The sequence below is a fragment of the Gekko japonicus genome, unplaced genomic scaffold, assembly GCF_001447785.1.
Source record: "Gekko japonicus isolate JY-2015 unplaced genomic scaffold, Gekko_japonicus_V1.1 scaffold250, whole genome shotgun sequence".
Lineage (NCBI taxonomy): Eukaryota > Metazoa > Chordata > Lepidosauria > Squamata > Gekkonidae > Gekko > Gekko japonicus.
The window spans coordinates 941,468-960,195 of NW_015167538.1; the positions used below are offsets into that span (position 1 = coordinate 941,468).

Consider the following 18,728-nt stretch of genomic DNA (forward strand, 5'->3'; position numbering starts at 1 on the left):
AAAGGAGATGATAAGACTCCGAGTGAAGAGTGGGGTATAGATCCAATCTCTTATTCTGCTGCTGCTTTAAACATTAAAAAACACGAGCCCAAGTTGAGCCTCCCTCCCTCCAAAAAAGTGTGCTACTCATTTTGTGCTACATCCAAATGTTAGATTTCAAATCCACCCCAAAAAGTGATTTGCAGGAAGTCCCGTAAAGGAAAACAAGATAAGATTAAGCCATTTGGGTGCAAAACGCGGGCACACTGAGCTGGGCCTCATGGCACTACTCACTGATTTCCAGCTGCCTCTGGATCCGTCCCTTGCAGCGTTCCCGATAGTCCGACTGGGTTGCATTGTACTCTGACATGACTTCCACAAACTTCCGCGATAGAGTGGAATGCTGGAAGGGAGAAAGATGGGTAGCAATGGAAGGCCCACAGAGGGCTTCCGCATTAATCCAGGCTCTAGTCCCAAATTAGAACAACAAAGAAAAAAACTGAATACTGCAGGGGGGGGGTATTCTTCCTTTTGGCTCACGCATTTTGACTCCTCTCCTTTGATTAAAGGATGGTGTTGCTGAATGTCTATAATTTCTTTTCTTCGACGCATCACCCATCTGTTCTATTTCAAGGGGTTGGAGAGTCGGAGAGGCATGATTTATTTATAGAGCCCAAGAGTAGGATCCAGAACCAAGTTGTGTTTTAGGTCGGTAGCTGCACTGGTATGCAACAGAAGAGCCGGTGCAACCCCAGCAAGGAGCTTTCAAGGCAATTGAGAAGCAGAGTTGGTGTGGTTTGCCACTGCCTTCCTCTGCAGAGTCTTCCTTGGTGGTCTCCCATCCAAATACCAACCCTGCTTAGTTTCTGGGATTTGATGAGACTGGGCGATACCGTGCTTCCATCCCTCCCATCCCATAGTTGTAGATGCCTCTAAAAGGGTATTGGATCAATTCATGGAGGACAGGTCCATCAATGGCCATTAGCTATGGATGGCTAAATGGAACCTCCATGTTCATAGGCAGTATGATAACTAAATAACAAGCCCTGGAGATACAAACGATGGGAGCGCCTTCATGCCTGCCTTGTGTGCTGCCCAGAAGTATCTGTTGGAAGCACAGCATTGGGTTTGAGGCACTCGGCTTAGTCTGATGTAGGGGGATGGTTTTTACATTCAAATGGATCGAGTGATCCTAGATCAGTGATGGCGAACCTTTTAGAGACCGAGTGCCCAAACTGCAACCCAAAACCCAGTTATTTATCGCAAAGTGCCAACACGGCAATTTAACCTGAATACTGAGGGTTTTTATTGTTCAGTCGCACAGTCGAGTCCGACTCTTTGCTACCCTGAGGTTTTACTTTAGAAAAAACAACTCATACATTAACTTAAGATGATCCAAACAAAGTAAGGAAAGTAATCCCAAATGCTTTCATTTACTTAACATTATTTGGCAGAGAATTTGACACTTAATGATGGTCTGGGCCTGGCTGGGGCGATGGCACGCGTGCCCACAGAGAGGGCTCTGAGTGCCACCTCTGGCACCCGTGCCATAGGTTCGCCACCACTGTCCTAGATACTACAGAAGGGGAGGGGCCATCTTTGACGGTGGCCAAGCTTTTAACAGAAAGCACGTGGTTTCAGCACACAAAGACTCCCTCTTGGTCTCTCCGGGGGCCCCTGAAGAAGGACTCACTTGAGTCTTCCTTATTCTCAAGTTGGCGGCCGATCGATTCAGTCCTTCCTCCTGTTCAATATTCTGTTCAATACCTGGGAGGGAGCAGGGGGGAAAAAACAGAGCCTATTTTCAGAGACAAGGGAGGGGGGGGAGGGCAAACCGAGAAACAGATGGGTCTCACTCGCGACTGTCTTCCTTGCCTGCCAAACGTCCATTGCAGATGGGGCTAAAAATATCTCTCCAGAAGGCACCAGCCACAAATGCCCCCATTTTTTAATAAAAGGGATGCTTTTAATGCTAACGTATTAAACGCACCGTTGCATCTGGCAAGTATCACCTAAAGGCCTAAAAAGAAATGCGCTAAAAATATTCAGCCATCAAAATCTGGGCCACCCAATGGTGAACTCTGTGACCTGAATAAATTATGCAGATTGGCACCTTATTTGCATCATTATGCAGACAGAGGGGTTAAGTCCCACGCTTTGCCAGTCCGGACTCAGCAGTTTCCCTGCCGCGCAACCTGTTCACAAGTCAAAGCACTAGAATCTTTTTTTAAAAAAATTAATTAAAGTCAGAGTGCTTAGAATGTGCTTATTTATTCGAATATGCCTACCCTGCCCATCAATCAAAACTGGGGCAGCTTCCAAAAGGATCAAATAACAAAGAAACGTCTTAAAAATAATCAAATAACGATTGCTGTCAATTCCAGAATGCTGGATGGCGTGCCAGTTACTCATCGATTTCAGAGGCCAAAATACACAAAACGGCATCATTTTGGGGCAAAGAGACGTTGAATGTTGTTGCGCATGCCTGACAACAGTCTTTCTGGGGTCTCAGGCAGAGATGGGACTTGACCTGAAATCTGCAAACTGGAGGTGGTGCCAGGTATCGGAACTGGGAATTTCTACCTGATCAGATGGTGCTTTGCCACTAAGATGCCACCATTCCCACACTAACCCCCCCAGCTGGAATTTATGGTTCTCTTGACCTCTAGACTCCGCCTTGCATATTCCTGGTGCTGCTGGGAGACCCAGGTTCAAATCCCGACTCCCATGGAATCTCACTGGATGACTCTTTCTCGAACTCAGGGCCGCCTTCTTGCTGGCACACCTATTCTCTTGCTGGATAGCTCTAGATAGAGAGGCCGCTTCTACATTCTCATATGTTGGGCAGAAGCAAACTGGGCTTTGGCACAATCCATTCCCCCCACCACCACCGCAGATACTCACTCTTGAGTTTGGAGCGGACTTTGTTAGCTGTCTTTTTTATATCGGACATTAACTCCTCCAACTCTTCTTTGGTTTCTGAAGGGGAGAAGATAAGAAGAATGGCTCAACTTTGGGTCACAAATGGGATCCCCGCCGCCCGCTGTGTGTGCCAAAGCTTTTCAGGAAACTCAGTTGTATTTTATGCCTGGCTGCCCAACACAGCTCTCCTTTCCTAGGCAGGCAGTAAAATAAGAGATGGTATTCAACCAGATGGCATATCGATAGAGCTATTTCAAGCCACAGAAATGGAGTCCATCAAAATCTTAACAAGAATATGCCAACAACCATGGAAAACAAAACAATGCCTCACATAATGGAAACGCTCAATCTGCATTCCAATTCCAAAAAAAGGAGATGTCGAAGACTGCAGCAAGTATCGGACCAAGTTTGCAAGACCTGAGCAAGGCTGTTAACGAAAGGACGTTTTGGAGTCAGAAGCAACTTCTTGGCAACTAACACACACAGGTTGCGGTCACATGTGCCAGCTGAAGTGGAGGGGAAGCGAGGCTATTTCCTCCAGAGGAATTTGACACGCAGTCGCGAGAGCACACATCCCTTTGTAGCTGTGGGCTCAGCCCATCACTGTGTGATCAGACGCAACTGCGGGTGAGTCTTTTTTTTTTTTTGGCCATTTGTCTCCCATGCGCATAAATGAGGAATCGCACCTCCACACTGAGGGCCCCCTATGAAGTATGTGATGATGCACATACTATGGGGGGGGGGGAAACGGCACCGAGCTGGGATGGAATGATCAGACCATCCCAACGGCATGAGAACGTGCTTTTGCATGATCAGCCTGGGGAAAGTCCGTTCATGGCCCGTTGGAACCCGTTAGAGCAGGACTTTCCCTGGTGTCTTTTAACTCCGCTTCTGTGGCAGAGCAGCATGGGTTGTTGACAGGGGTCATTTTGTGAAAAAAGAGGTGCAGGAGCTCATTAGCATAACTTATTTGCATATGCCACGCCCCCTGACATCACCGGAAGTGTGTCAGAAGGCAACACCCACCGCTCAGGCTCCCCTGGACTCTTTTGGATTGTTAGCTATGGGGGGGAGGGACGTAGCAGATCTGTCCTCGCAGAGGAGGGAGAGCTTGTACCTGAATAAAACTTGGTCTTAAAGGTGCCGTTTTGGGCCGGGGGGCTCTGCAGCTTATCTGGCTGCCTCTTGCTCTGACTTAGGAGAAGGGGGTGGGGCTTGTTGCATGTGCCCGCCCCCTGGGCTCTTTACTGCCGGAGCTCCGCTCCTGTGCGCTCCGCTCCTGTGCGCTCCTGCAGGAAATGACCCCTGGTTGTTGATGACTGTGGGACGCTTCCCAGATGCTGTTGTCTGATCACACCCTTTAGATCTGTCAGGCATTCACACCTATGTCGGATCTAAAGGCACATGTGATCGCAGCCACACAATAAGCCTTTTACCTGATGGCTCACCAACTATTCAAGTCTGTTCCATTATCAGTCATTTATTATTATCAGCATTTGTTCCACCACCCCTTTGAACCTTCCCACCGATTAAGAGTGTGTTTCCGTATTCTGAAGCAAGATAAGATGCAACCGGAGGCAAGGTTTCTTCTGTGGCAACACAGTGTGGTGTACTAGTGAGATCACTGGACTAGCATCTGGGAGACCTAGTTTCGAATCCCCGCTCTCTATGGAATCTCCCCGATTGACCCTAGGCTGATCACTCTCTCTCTCTCAGCTTAACATAAGGTTGTTGTAAGCAGGGCTTTTTTCTGTGGGAAAAGCCCAGCAGGAGCTCATTAGCATAATAGGCCACACCCCTGATAACACATCTCATTAGCATATTAGGCCACACCCCCGTGCATTCCCTTGGCTTGCCTGAGCACCCCGTGGCTGCAGGGAGCCCAGGCAAGGTGGCCCCTGGACAGGCTGGGGAAGGCATGGGGAGGCATTTAAATGCCTCCTTGATCCTTCCAGGCTCCCCGCCTGCCTGCCTGTCTCGGAGTTGCCGGGGAGGGGGGTGTCGCTCTCCAGGCCTTCCCTCTGTAGCCATGCATGCACAGAGGTTTTGGCTGTAGTGGGTGTGGCCAACTCTGAAGCCACTCTCCGTTCCTGTGCATTCCTGCCCAAAAATAGCCCTGGTTGTAAGGATAAAATAGGGTTGCCAGGTCTGGGTTGGAAAATACCTGGAGACTTTGGGGATGGATCCAGGAGAGGGTGGGGTCTGGGGAGGGGAGGGGCCTCAGCATGGTCCAATCCCATAGAGTCCCCCCTCCAAAGCAGCCGTTTCCTCCAGGGGAGCTGATCTCTGTCAGCTGGAGATCAGCTGTAAAAGTGGGAGATCTCCAGGCCCCACCTGGAGGCTGGCAACCCTAGGATAAAATGGAGGAAGGGCAAAGGATAGCGTAAGCCGTTTTGGGTACTCACTGGGGACAAAAACAGGGTATAAACATCTAAATAAATAATAATATATAATCATCTTTAATTCCGCCTTCCCTCCTAAGACAGGGGCTCCACCCCACGCCCTGGAGGGCTGGTTTGAGCTGCCTTTTCCAGCCACTTTCCCATGGATTCTTAGCCCTCCTCCTCTTCCCCTGGTGCAGATGCGGCAGGTGGGACTGCTCTCTTCCCTGCCCTCTGGAGAGGAGATAATCGCCGTCACCTGCATGGGAACGCTGAATGTCACCAACGTAACCAGGCAACACTGGCAGAGCGACAGAGTCTTGGGTGGCACCAAGGAGGCAATGAGGACACGGCCTCAGTCAGTTCTGGGGCTGCTGTAAGGACATGCGGGAGCGCCACCACCTGCAGCTGCCAACTCCTGTTTGGTGTAGTGGTTAAGTGCGCAGACTCTAATCTGGGAGGACCGGGTTTGATTCCCCACTCCTCCACTTGCACCTGCTGGATGACCTTGGGCAAGCCATAGCTCTGATAAGAGCTGTTCTCGAAAAAGAGCCGCTTCTGTCAGAGCTCTCTCAGCCCCACCTACCTCACAGGCACTGTTCCCTCTAAGCTGAGTTCGTGTGAGCTAGCTCACAGTTTTTTAGCCTCTGGCTCACACATTTCTGTCTTCGCTCAGGAAGGAGGGCTCCAGAGCAAACTAATTTAGGCAGCAGCCCAATCGCTGGCTCACAACTTTAATGTCAGCAGCTCACAAAGTAGAATTTTTGCTCACAAGACGCCACAGCTTACAGGGAACATTGCTTACAGGGTGTCTGTTGTGGGGAGGGGAAGGGAAAGGAGACTGCAAGCCGCTCTGAGAGTCCAAGTGAAGGGCAGGGTATAAATCCAATCTCTTCGTCTCTTCTTCTTCTGTCCTGTAGTTAAGGCCCAACATGCCGCCTCAGTGCTTGCCCTTGGGGTCTCTGTTCTTGCATTCCAAAATAGAGGTGGGGGGGAGGATTTGAAGATGGAGGGAGCCAGACCCTGGATCTCTCAGAGAAAAGGTCTCCCGTTTGCATCCTCTGCAAACAGCTAAGTGGAAGCTGGCACTTGCCGGGGCTCACTCCCCACAGCCAAGCCCCCTCGGTTTTCCTTTGCATCAGACAGATTAGTGATCTGTTTGAAGTGGAAATTAAGCCTCAAGGACTTTACAATCCTTCGGCATAACCAGGCCAGCCGCCAGAAGCACCTTAAAGGAGGGTCCTAAAATATTAATGCAATTCTAAATGCACAGAAGGCTCCGAAAAACATTTAAAAAGCTAAACAGGTGCGGAAGGAACACAGAGGGGTTCGAGGGGGCAAATTATGGGATCCAGGAAAGACTTGAAGCTGCAGGGTTTTTGTTTGTTTTTGGCTTTTGTGGGTGCTAAGGGCCGTCAAGTCAACTTATGGCAACCCCGCGAATTAATAACCTCCAAAACATCCTATCGTTAACAGCTAGGGTTGCCAGTTCTGGGTTGAGAAATACCTGGCGATTTCAGGGGTGGAGCCTGAGGAAGGCGGGGTTTGGGGAGGGGAGGGACTTAAGCGGATTACAATGCCCTACAGTCCTCCTTCCAAAGAGGCCATTTTCTCCGGGTTAACTGATCTCTGTCACCTGGAGATCAGTTGTTAATCCTAGGAGAGCTCCAGCCACCACCTGGAGGTTGGCAGCCCAATTAACAGCCTTGCTCAGGACTCACAAACTGAGGGCCGTGGCTCATGCCGGTAGCTACATTGGGGCACCTTGGGGCCCCGCCCCCTTGATTTACAGCCACGTCCCACAAAACGCATGGGTGGGGATTGGTGTGGGGAAGGAAACAGGTGGCTTGGTTGCTTGGAGGGTAGGGAGGATGCATGGGGTTTTGATTCTTAAGCAATAGACTAGTGAATCAACCTTGGGAAGGGCTGGGAGGGGAACAGGGGTGCCAAGGTAGGTGGATATGGGGAGGGGCGTGAAACAGAAATTCAGATTTCTTCTGAATGCCACACCAACATACAGCCTTGCATACTTCAGCATACTTGCATGTCATTTATGTATAACCTAACTACTTCTGGCATATTGATCAGATGCAGCATTGGTAAGTAAAGGTAAAGGTTCCCTTGCTCGAAAGCCAGTCGAATCCGACTCTAGGGTTGCGGTGCTCATCTCCGTCTCAAAGCCGAAGAGCCAGCGCTGTCCGAAGACGTTTCCGTGGTCATGTGGCCAGCGTGACTAAACACCAAGGCGCACGGAACGCTGTTACCTTCCCACTGAAGTGGTACCTATTTATCTACTTGCAATTTCTTGCTTTCGAACTGCTAGGTTGGCAGGATCTGCAGCCAGAGACGGGAGCTCACTCCGTCATGCGGCACACTCGGGTCTCGAACTGCTGAACTACCAACCTTCCACAGCCTGCAGTTCAGCGTCTTAACCACTTGAGCCACCGCAGCTCCTTGCAGCATCGGTACTGGTACATATATCCATAGATATAATATGTTACAAAGTCCTTCACTCCCTCATGCTGGTTACCCCACAAGAAAAAAATATGCTCCACAACAAAATATACTGGCTACAGGCCTGCCGCGGCCTCCTCGACTGAGTCAACCCATCTCAAGTTTTTGATTTAACAGGACCATTTCCCTTGTGTTCTGATGCTTGTACCCACTAGCACTCAATGCTCATAAAGTAAGAGCAAGCCATTCAATTGCAGAGAGACAGAACACATTCACTTTTTCACACAATACTCCCAAGTAGGTAGCGTTTCTCCCACACAAAAGACCATTTGCTCACTTTCCAGTTTCTTTCTTGCATTTCATTGGTGGGGATTATTATTTTTTTCTAGATCAAATCCGTTCTTAATTGCAAACCACCTTCTCTTGGGGAAGAGGATAATGCATAAATAAGGCAGGCTGTTGTCCCTCAACCAACGGTGCTGGAACATCCCAAAGAGCAATCCCGTTTTACAGTACAATCGTAAACAGACCTATACCCTTCTAAGCCCAAGAAGGGAATAACTTTGCATAGGATTGCTGCAGAGCTAGCAGCACTCGGAAGGCACTTCCTTTGCTTGTTGGACATCACCATCCCTTGCCTAATAATAATAAATCTTTAGGTTTTCAAACACAAAAACATCTCCAGCGACCAATTTGTCCTGCAAGCAGAGGGAGCGGGGAGGCGGCTGTCATTGTTGGGCTAATAAGGCCCCAACCCAATTTGAGAAAATCAGCCTTGCTGTGCTTGGCCTGTCTTGCTCATTAATAACAATCCAAGGCCCGGAAACGCCAGAAATCTAATAAGCAGGTGGGTGGCAGGACTCGGAGAGCTCAAGATTGATGGGGGCTCCAATCAGGACGGCTGAAGCATCTCTCGCAACAGATGCAAACTCATCAGGGTGCGATTCCTCGGAGGGAAGGTATGGCTGCAGGGGAGGAAACATTGAGCTGGAAGAGACCTCCAGGGTCATCTAGTCCAACTCCCTACACAATGCAAGAAATTCACACACAAAAAAAACCCTACCACTCCCTCTAATCTGGGAGAACCGGGTTTGATTCCCCGCTCCTCCACATGCAACTGCTGGTGTGACCTTGGGTCAGTCACAAGTTCTCTCAGAGCTGGTCTCTCAAGGGCAGTTCTCAGCCCCATCTGCCTCACAGGGTGTCTGCTGTGGGGAGGGGAAGGGAAAAGAGACTGTAAGCCACTCTGAGTGAAGGGCAGGGTATAAATCCAATCATCTCCTCCTCCTCCTCCTCCTCCCAGAGGAAGGCAAAATAACCTCCAGGGTCACTGGCCAACCTGGAGGTCCGTCTCCCAGTCAAATGACCTATTCCTTAAATAACTTCTCACCCCTTTTTTTGCCATAAAATTTTATGGTGCAGAATCCACTTTATCAGATGCATGCCTGTTTCTTCGACTCTCGAACATTAGATCCTGGTGGAGGAGAGGAGAAAATTTTTTCTTGATGATGCCCAGGATTGTTTAGGAATGGCTTTTTTAGCAGATTTACCTTTACGTTACATCGATTACATTTGAAGGTGGGGGTCCGTGAGGACTGTCAGACTAAGGCCTGGGAAACCCAGGTTCAAAACTCCATTCCGGGATAAAGCGGACTGCGTGAGCTTGGACCTCTCCTAACTACGTTACAGGCTTGTTCTGAAGAAAGAAACAAGGGAGAGAGTCACGTACACACCACTGTGAGCTCCTTTGAGGAAGAAGGGAATATAGGTACATAATTTTGATTTCTTTATTTCTGCCATCAGGTCACAGCTGACTTATGGTGACCCCTCATGGGGTTTTCAAGGCAAGAGACATTCAGAGGTGGTTTGCCATCACCTGCCTCTGTGTAGCAACCTTGGACTACCTTGGTGGTCTCCCATCCAAATACTAGCCAGGCTGGCCCTGCTTAGCTTCCAAGATGTGATGAGTTCAAGCTATGTAGAGGTGTCAGTAGGACGAGGAGGGGGGGTGGTTTTATACCCCACCCTTCACTACCCAAATGAGTCTCGGAGCAGCTTACAATCACCTTCCCTCCCTCTCCTCACAACAGACACCCTGTGAGGTAGGTGGGCCTTAGAGAGCTGTGACTCACCCTAGGTCACCCAGCTGGCTTCATGTGGGGGAGTGGGGAATCAAACCCAGTTCTCCAGATTACAGCCCTGCTGCTCTTAACCACTACACAACTGGTGAACCTCCTGATGGCACCTGGTATTTTTGGCCACTGTGTGACAGAGTGTTGAACTGGATGGCCAATTGGCCTCATCCAGCATTGGCTTCTCTTATGTTCTTAGCCAGTCTGGTGTAGTGGTTAAGTGCACCGACTCTAATCTGGGAGAGCCGGGTTTGATTCCCCACTAGGCTTGCCAAGTCCCCCCGGCCCCAGAGGCCCATTCCCCACCGCCAGCGGATCGGGCCCCGGGGGGAACTCCACCCCCACATGTACGTCACCCGGAAGTGACACGGGTACGCCAGGCACGCTGGGGGTGGGGCCACGGTCATCCGAGGGAAAACTCTATGGTTTTCCCTCAGATGGTCCTGGCCCTCCCCCCCGCGTGCCCGGCGTACCCGCGTCACTTCTGGGTGATGTGGATGCGGCGCGCGCATGCTCCAGATGACGGCCGGGAGTCCCCCGCTCCAGTAAGCTTCTGACTTGGCAACCCTATTCCCCACTCCTCCACTCACAGCTGCTGGATGACCTTGGGCAAGCCATAGTTCTGTCAGAGCTGTTCTTGAAAGAGCAGTTTCTGTCAGAGCTCTCTCAGCCTCACCTACCCCACAGGGTGTCTGTTGTGGGGAGGGGAAGGGAAAAGAGTTTGTAAGCCATTGTGAGACTCAGAGTGAAGGGTGGGGTATAAATCCAATCTCTTCTTCTCTTCTTATGTTCACTCTTAAGCAATACACCAAACACCAAAGAGGCCCACTTGTGTTGTTATGAAGTATTTAAGTAGCACTGTCAACATGCAAAATAGCATGTATGGTGATATACAGAGCATCTATTATCAGAGGCAACAAAACAAAGGGCAGGGCCTTCTCGTTTCTGGAGTCAAAACTTCGGAACTCCCTCCCCAGGGAGAGTTATCTGTCTCCCTCAGTCATTGTCTTTCCCCTGCAGGTAAAGACTTTTCTGTTTCCTTTGGCATGCTCCCCCCCTCCCGCCCCCCCCCCGGTAAACTTTTATTGTCCCTCTTCCTTTGTTGTGTTATGCTCATATGTTTTTATTGCTCTTGTTAAATATTTCATGTCTTTCTATGCAAGACCTGACAAAGGCTGTTAATGTTAGGACATTTTGGAGACTGTTAATTCATAGGGTTGCTACATCTCTCTCTCTCTCTCTCTCTCTCACACACACACACACACACACACACACACACACACACACACACACACACACAAAGAGCCTTTCCACTCAAATAGGGTCCCCAATGCAGCAAACAACAAGACATTAAAACATTTATATACACACATACATTTTGTCTAGTCTTTATCAGTGCAGCCTGACAGAAACACAATCGTTGCTCCAAAAAGGGGGCCCTTAAGTAGAAGAAGAAGAAGAGATTGGATTTGTACCCCGCCCTTCACTCGGAGTCTCAGAGCGGCTTACAAACTCCTTTCCCTTCCCCTCCCCACAACAGACACCCTGTGAGGTGGGTGGGGCTGAGAGAACTCTGACACAAACTGCTCTTTCAGGAACAGCTGTGCCAGAGCTTGTGACCGACCCAAGGTCACATCAGCAGGTGCAAGTGGAGGAGTGGGGAATACAACCCGGTTCTCCCAGATTAGAGTCCACACACTTAACCACTACACCAAACTGGCTCGTACCCTGCCCTCCACCTTAATTAACTAAAGTTTCCATTGGCTACTCAGTGGAGGGAAATGCACAACCCTGCCTGAAATTCGCAGCCCTAACTATAGCCGCTGATTCAGGCATGCAGGTGATTCTCTGTTTGTTGGCTGCACTACACCTGCAGCACTTGCTTCAGTCTTCTGGACTCCTGCATGCTTGCCAAAGGCTACCAGGGCAAAAACAAGATGGCTAATATGCTAACGTGTCTGGGGCAGGTTTAGAAAGAGAGATGTCGGATGGTCCCTCGTGATACCAGAAGGAGCAACTGAAGGTGACCTGGTGGGTGGTTCTTCTCTGCAAAGTGAGGCAGTCCTTCCCACACCAAAATGTTGATGGTTGTGTTCAGGGGTCATTTCCTACGGGAGCACACAGGAGCGGAGCTCCGGGAGTAAGGAGCCCAGGGGGCGGGCAGATGCAACAAGCCCTACCCCCCTGCTCCCAGCAGCCACCAGGAGCAAGAAGCAGCCAGGTAAGTTGCAGAGGGCAGAGGTTCAGGTACAAGCTCTCCCTCCTCTGCGAGTGTGCACAGACAAGCCAAAACCTTACTTTAAAAAAAATGTTTTTGAATCATCTACAACCCTTATCAATCTTTTATTTAAAAATAATTAATCTAAATTATTTGTTCAATATTTCCACTTGTTAACCACTTTGCATTATGTTTGGAATTTGTGCGTAGGTTTTTCTCTCCAGCACAGGAGCAGCCTCCGTGTGGCATTTGTGGGACAGAAGTGTTAGAAGAAGAAGGGAAGAAAAAGAAATATAAACACTCCCACACAAATTTGGAAAAATAAACCAGATGATTTAATTAGTTATCTTTATCCATTACGCTCTTATCCTATTCTTTCTCCAGGGAACTCAGGGTGCTTGCATGGAAGAGAGGAGTCCCCACATCTCCTTCCTCACAACAACCCTCTTGAAGTAGATCGGGCTAAGAAAGTGATTGTCCCAAGGTCGCTCAGCTCTGGCTTGGGAAATACCTGGAGATTTTGGGGGCGGAGGCTGGGGAGGGACAGAGTTTGAGGAAGGGAGGGAGTTCAGTGGGGTATAATCAGGGTTATTTTGGGGCAGGAACACACAGGAATGGAGCTCCGGCTGGCTTCACAATTGGCCACGCCCACTACAGCCAAAACTTCTCTGTGTGCGTGGCTACAGAAGGAAAGCCTGGAGAGCAACCCCCCTCCCCAGCGACTCTGAGGTGGGCAGGCCGGGGGGGAGGGGCTGGAAGGATTGGGGAGGCATTTAAATGCCTCCCTGTGCCTTCCCCAGCCTGTCCAAGGGCTGGCTTGTCTGCGCTCCCCGCAGCCGTGGGGCACCCAGACAAGCCAAGGGAAGGCATGGGGTTGTGGCCTAATATGCTAATGAGCTGCACTGTCAGGGTGTGGCCTAATATGCTAATGAGCCTGCTGGGCTTTTTCTACAAAAAAGCCCTCTGGAGCTGCGGTGGCTCAAGTGGTTAAGACGCTGAACTGCAGGCTGTGGAAGGTCGGTAGTTTAGCAGTTCGAGACCCGAGTTCCCGCATGACGGAGTGAGCTCCCATCTCTAGTTCCAGCTCCTGCCAACCTAGCAGTTCGAAAGGAAGAAATTGCAAGTAGATAAACAGGTACCACTTCGGTGGGAAGGTAACAGCGTTCCGTGCGCCTTGGTGTTTAGTCATGCCGGCCACATGACCACGGAAACGTCTTCGGACAGCGCTGGCTCTTCGGCTTGGAAACGGAGATGAGCACCGCAACCCTAGAGTCGGACTCGACTGGCTTTCGAGCAAGGGGAACCTTTACCTTTACCTTTACTACAGCCAAAACCTCTGCCTGCGTGGCTACAGAAGGAAGGCCTGGAGAGCAACCCCCTTCCCCAGCGACTCTGAGGTGGGCAGGCCGGGGGGGGGGGCTGGAAGGATTGGGGAGGCATTTAAATGCCTCCCTGTGCCTTCCCCGGCCTTTCCAAGGGCCGGCTTGTCTGGGCTCCCTGCAGCCACGGGGCACCCAGACAAGCCAAGGGAAGGCATGGGGTTGTGGCCTAATATGCTAATGAGCTGCACTGTCAGGGTGTGGCCTAATATGCTAATTAGTTTCTGCAGTTGGGTGTGGCCTGTTATGCTAATGAGTTCCTGCTGGGCTTCTTCTACAAAAAAAGCCCTGGGTATAATGCTCTAGTGTCCACTCTCCGAGGCAGCCATTTTATCCAGGGGAACCGATTTTGGTCATCTGCAGATCAACTGTAGCATCAGGAGATCTCCAGGTGCCACCTGGAGGTTGGCAACCCTACCCAATATGCTTTATGCCAGTATAGGAATTTAGACTCGGGTCCCTCTGGTCCTTCTAGAATTCTCAAACCGCTACACCCGCCCCCATTTCATTTCTCTCTTTGTGGGTTTTAATTTACAGGCAGGCAGTTGGCGTTCTTGCTCCTTCCGGCGGCTTGTGCTGGATCTAGCCCCCCCCCCCTTAAATGCTAACACTACCATTCATCATCTGGAAGGACCCAGAGGGTCATCACCGCAATGCAGCCCCTCCCAAGGCCTCCGCACTCACACCAACACCCGGTGTGGATGCCCCATCACAGATTCAATCCACTTCTGCACAACAACTATCTATATGCGCCCCCTTGCCCAGATCGCCCGGAGGTATGGGCTAGGGTGTCATCAATATGCAGATGACACCCAGCTCTATCTGATGTTGGGCGGCTGGTCGGACTCCAGGCCAGAAGATCTGAACTGGGCATTGCAAGCCGTGGCTGTTGGCTTAGACTGAGCCGGCTGAAACTAAACCCAGCTAAGACGGAGGTCCTGTGCCTGGGTCGGGGTGGTCTGGGGATAGGGATCCCTCTCCCGACCTTTGATGGGGTGCCTCTGGTGCCAGCGTCGGAGGTTAGGAGTCTGGGAGTGCTCCTGGATTCCTCTTTAACTATGGAGGCCCAGGTGGCAGCCACTGCCAGGTCGGCCTTATACCATCTCCGGCTGATTCAGCAGTGGGTTCCCTTCCTCAATCGCAATGACCTAGCTACAGTGATCCATGAGGCGGTCACCTCGAGATTAGACTACTGTAATGCTCTCTACATGGGGCTGCCCTTGATGCAAATCCAGAAGCTGCAGCTAGTGTAGAATGCTGCAGCCAGGCTCTTGATGGGCCTCCCTAGAGGGGAGCACATCCGGCCTGTGCTGAAAGCGCTGCACTGGCTGCCAATAGTATTCCGAACTCGCTTCAAAGCGCTGGTACTTACCTTTGAAGCCCTATATAGCCAGGGTCCGACATACCTGAGGGACCGCCTTTCCCCATACATACCCCAGAGAGCATTACGGTCAGGGGCTCAACACGGATTAGGGATCCCAGGCCCCAGGGAGGCCAGGCTTGTGGCAACCAGGGCCAGGGCCTTTTCAGTGGCAGCTCCTACCTGGTGGAACGAGCTCCCGGAGGAGATCAGGGCCCTGCGGGACCTCTCACAGTTCCGCAGGGCCTGCAAGACGGAGCTCTTCCACCAGGCTTTTAATTAGGAGCCGCCACTACCACCAACAACAACTATTTCGTGGTAACAATGGGGTAATGAGATGGCCCATTATAAAGATCGAGCCACAGTATCGTGATGGATCGGTACCGCTGAATCGGGTTTTTGGGTAACACCTACAGGTCACCATCTTGATTCGATCGAATGATCAACATCACTGAGCGCTTTATTTTGTTAAATATGGTTGTTTTTATTCTGTTCTTAATGTTTTATATTTGGCACATGGTGCCCTTGATTGTGAGCCGCCCTGAACCCGTCCGCGAGGAGGGCAGGATAGAAATGTAATAATAAATAAATAAACAAACAAACAACACTCCTTGATGGATAGGGTTGTCACCCTGCAGGTGGCACCTAGAGATCGCTCGCTATTACAATGGATATCCAGATGACCAAGATCAGTTGCCCTGGAGAAAATGGCTGCTTTGGAGGGTGGGCTCTGTGACATCATACCAGGGGTCGTTTTGTAGAAAAAGAGCTAGGGGAACTCATTAGCATAACTCATTAGCATATGCCACACCCCTGACATCACTGGAAGTGTGTCATAAGGCCACACCCCCTGACATCACCGGAAGTGTGTCATAAGGCCACACACCCCGCCCCCAACTGTCCTGGCCGCCGCCGCTGGCTTTGCAGCTCCACTCCCGAGCGGGAGTGCAAGGAAGCCCCGCGAAGGCCCTCCCTGGCCCCAGGCAGGCAGGGGTGGGGAGAGGCAGGGAGGAAGCAACTTACCCTCCCTCTTCTCCTGCCTTCTCCTGGCTGAATGAGGGCCGGACACCTGGTGGAACTGCAATCCCCCGCGAACCCCCCCGAAATGACCTCTGCATCATACCCTGTTGAGGTTCCTCCCCTCCCCAAACCCCACCCTCCCCAGGCCCCACCCCAAATCTCCAGGTATTTCCTTACCCAGGGTTAGCAACCCTAAATGGAGGAAATTTGCCTCTACAGCAAAGAGCAATCCAGAGTTGAAATCAAATCCATCCTATATTCTACATGCATGTGTGAATCGACCCTTAGGGATCAACTGGCTCTTGTTGGTGGGGAAGAGGGGGAAGAGTCCAGTCACAAAATAATAATCTCCCCACGTGGGACTAGAGGACCAAGCCAGACAAGAAGTTGGCTGGGTTGTGCCTGCAGCTCCCAGCATTTATTAAAGTTCAGTCATCAGATATGCAGGTGCTCAACTCTGATTCAGATTGCTGGGGTAAGCATACAGGTACTAGGGTTGCCAGCCTCCAGGTGGGGCCTAGGGATGTCCCGCTTCCCCCCCCCTTTACAATGCCAATAAAGGTACGATGATGATGATGATGATGATGATGATGATGATGATGATGATGATGATGATGATGATGATGATGATGTCCCGCTTTTACAATTGATGCCCAGCTGACAGAAATCAGCTCCCCTGGAGAAAATGGCTGCTTTGAAGGGGGGGGACTCTATGGCATTGCACCATGCTGAGGCCCCTCCCCTCCCCAAACCCCGTCCTCTCCTGGCTCCACCCCCAAAGTCTCTAGGTATTTTCCAACCCAGACCTGGCAACCGGTACCCATAATAGCACCTTATGTTTCCCCAGCAGGGAAAGCAGCAGCTCCCCAGGACTGTTTCAGATCAGGAAAATGGCAGGGATGGAAGCAATACTCCCTCTAAGCTGTGGAGTCTTGTGAGCAAAAATTCTACTGTGTGAGTTACTGGCGTTAAAGCTGCGAATGAGCGATTTGGCCCCTGCATGAATTAGTTTGCTCTAGAGCCGTCCTTCCTGAGCTAAGGCAAAAATCTGTGAGCTGGAGGCTAAAAAACTGTGAGCTAGCTCACACTAACTCAGCTTAGAGGGAACACTGGATGGAAGACATAAACCCGCTCCCTTTGTGAAGTGGTCCCAGTCTCAGCTGGGGCCCCATCCACTACTAGGAACTTTAGAAGTTAGTGAAGATAAATATTGGGTTGCCATTGAGAGAATAAGCCAGGAAGTTTCCCGTTCGAATGTAACATCCCCATAGATACAGAGCAGACTGGGGCATTTGGGGGCAATGCCCCACCAAAATGCCTCGTCACCGAAGTCCCAGCTTTCATATAAGTCTCCAGCCCTTTCCAATGCAGAGATACAAGGGGAAATGTGCAAGCCGTTTGATTGCTTAGAGGGAATGTGGGCAGGAAGCTGCAGGCTAATTGAAGCTGAGTCAGTTAATTCCATCCCAGTCAAATTTATTCACATGTTTCTTTTTCTCCTTTGTTCCTGTCTTGTTTGGTTCCATTGTGTACTGCCTTCTTAATAGGGCAGCTGTTGGGATATAAGCGAGCTCCTTTCCTGATGTCATGAAAGAATTAACGTTGTTGTGTATGCTAATTCCTCGTTAGTTAGATTAGGACCAATAGAGAGATCTGCACTAGAGTGTACATGACAATGTGCATAATGAGCTGGTATTGGCACTGTCTATTGGCTAATCAGTAGGTCTGAGGATGTCCCGGGGTGGAGGCACGGAGAAAGTTTTGCTGGCTTTCTTCTAACTCTCGCCTGAGGCACAGCACGAGGTTTAGCCTTTACAGAGACAAGATGTAGATCAGAGAGCTAGACAGGATGTTCCTTGTTTTGAACTCCCAGTTTCTTTTCCCCCCTAAGTAATTAGTAAACTTTATCTTTTAAAGCTAATAAGAGCTTCATTTTGCAGCCACGTCTGAGTGATTGATCTAAATATATTCTTCAAACCCAGACCAGGACAATTCTGGGCTTAGGGAGCCAGGAAACACAAAAGTCTCAGTTAAGGATCTGGTTTTTCCCCCCTCCTTCAAGTTGCCAGCACTGAATTTTTCAGTGTTGTTAAAATGGATCTACTGAGCTAGAAGAAGCTGGATTTCTGTTGTGGCCATTATACCACCATTCCTGTCCTCTTTTAACGCCCGCAGTGTTGTGAGAATATTGCGTAGAAAGCTAGAGAGAGATTTATACTCTTTGGCAGTTGCCTTCTCTGTTTGCATTGGGGGGGGGGGGGTTGCCTCAGTAATAGGAGGGGCAGAAGCAGAAAAGTTAATGCCCAGTTTCTCTTGGCCTGCTAAATGGTTTCAATCACTCATGGCAAATCACCTTGCGTGTGAGAGTGAATGCATGCATGCCTCTGAGCGTGTGCAGAATACCTTGTACTCACAAATGGATAACTGCTGTCAAACCTTTACTCTCACCCTCTCCATAAAAACTGGCTAAAGGACTGAAGAGGCAAACTCCTCAGGCCAGCCTGAACGCCAGGGCCTCTCTCTGCAGAAAAAGAAATTCTCCACTGCAGAGGGCCAAAGGGCTCCAGGGGCGTAATACCCGGGCAGTCTTAATCCCCACCATCCATCTCTCACAACAAAAAGCAACGTCTTTGGGAAGATCTAAATAAATCTGAGCCAAGAATAATCCCTTCTCTCAGTGTCGAGATTGCAAATCTTTTGTGTGTGCGCAGGGGTCCGTCCCCCCCTTACCACAGAGTAGCCACAACCTATCTACCTACCTATTGTTAGGGGATAATTTCTAGGACAGAGGGAGAGATTTGCAAGCATGCATTATTTAGGAATCTCCCCTTTGAGGCACTGATTAATTTTGGTCTCCCTCACTCCAGTTTTCCTGGTGCAGTT

General features: G+C 50.2%; 1 protein-coding gene across 1 annotated transcript in view; it reads right to left on the reverse strand.

The window, feature by feature from the left end:
- Nucleotides 1-18,728, reverse strand: part of STX1A (syntaxin 1A) — a 70,452-nt gene that overhangs the window by 18,510 nt on the left and 33,214 nt on the right. The window contains exons 4-6 of the mRNA XM_015413538.1: nucleotides 2,884-2,958; nucleotides 1,673-1,746; nucleotides 274-382 (exon numbers count right to left, since the gene is read on the reverse strand). Of these exons, the coding sequence (XP_015269024.1) occupies nucleotides 274-382; nucleotides 1,673-1,746; nucleotides 2,884-2,958 (258 nt within the window). The remainder of the gene's footprint in view (nucleotides 1-273; nucleotides 383-1,672; nucleotides 1,747-2,883; nucleotides 2,959-18,728) is intronic.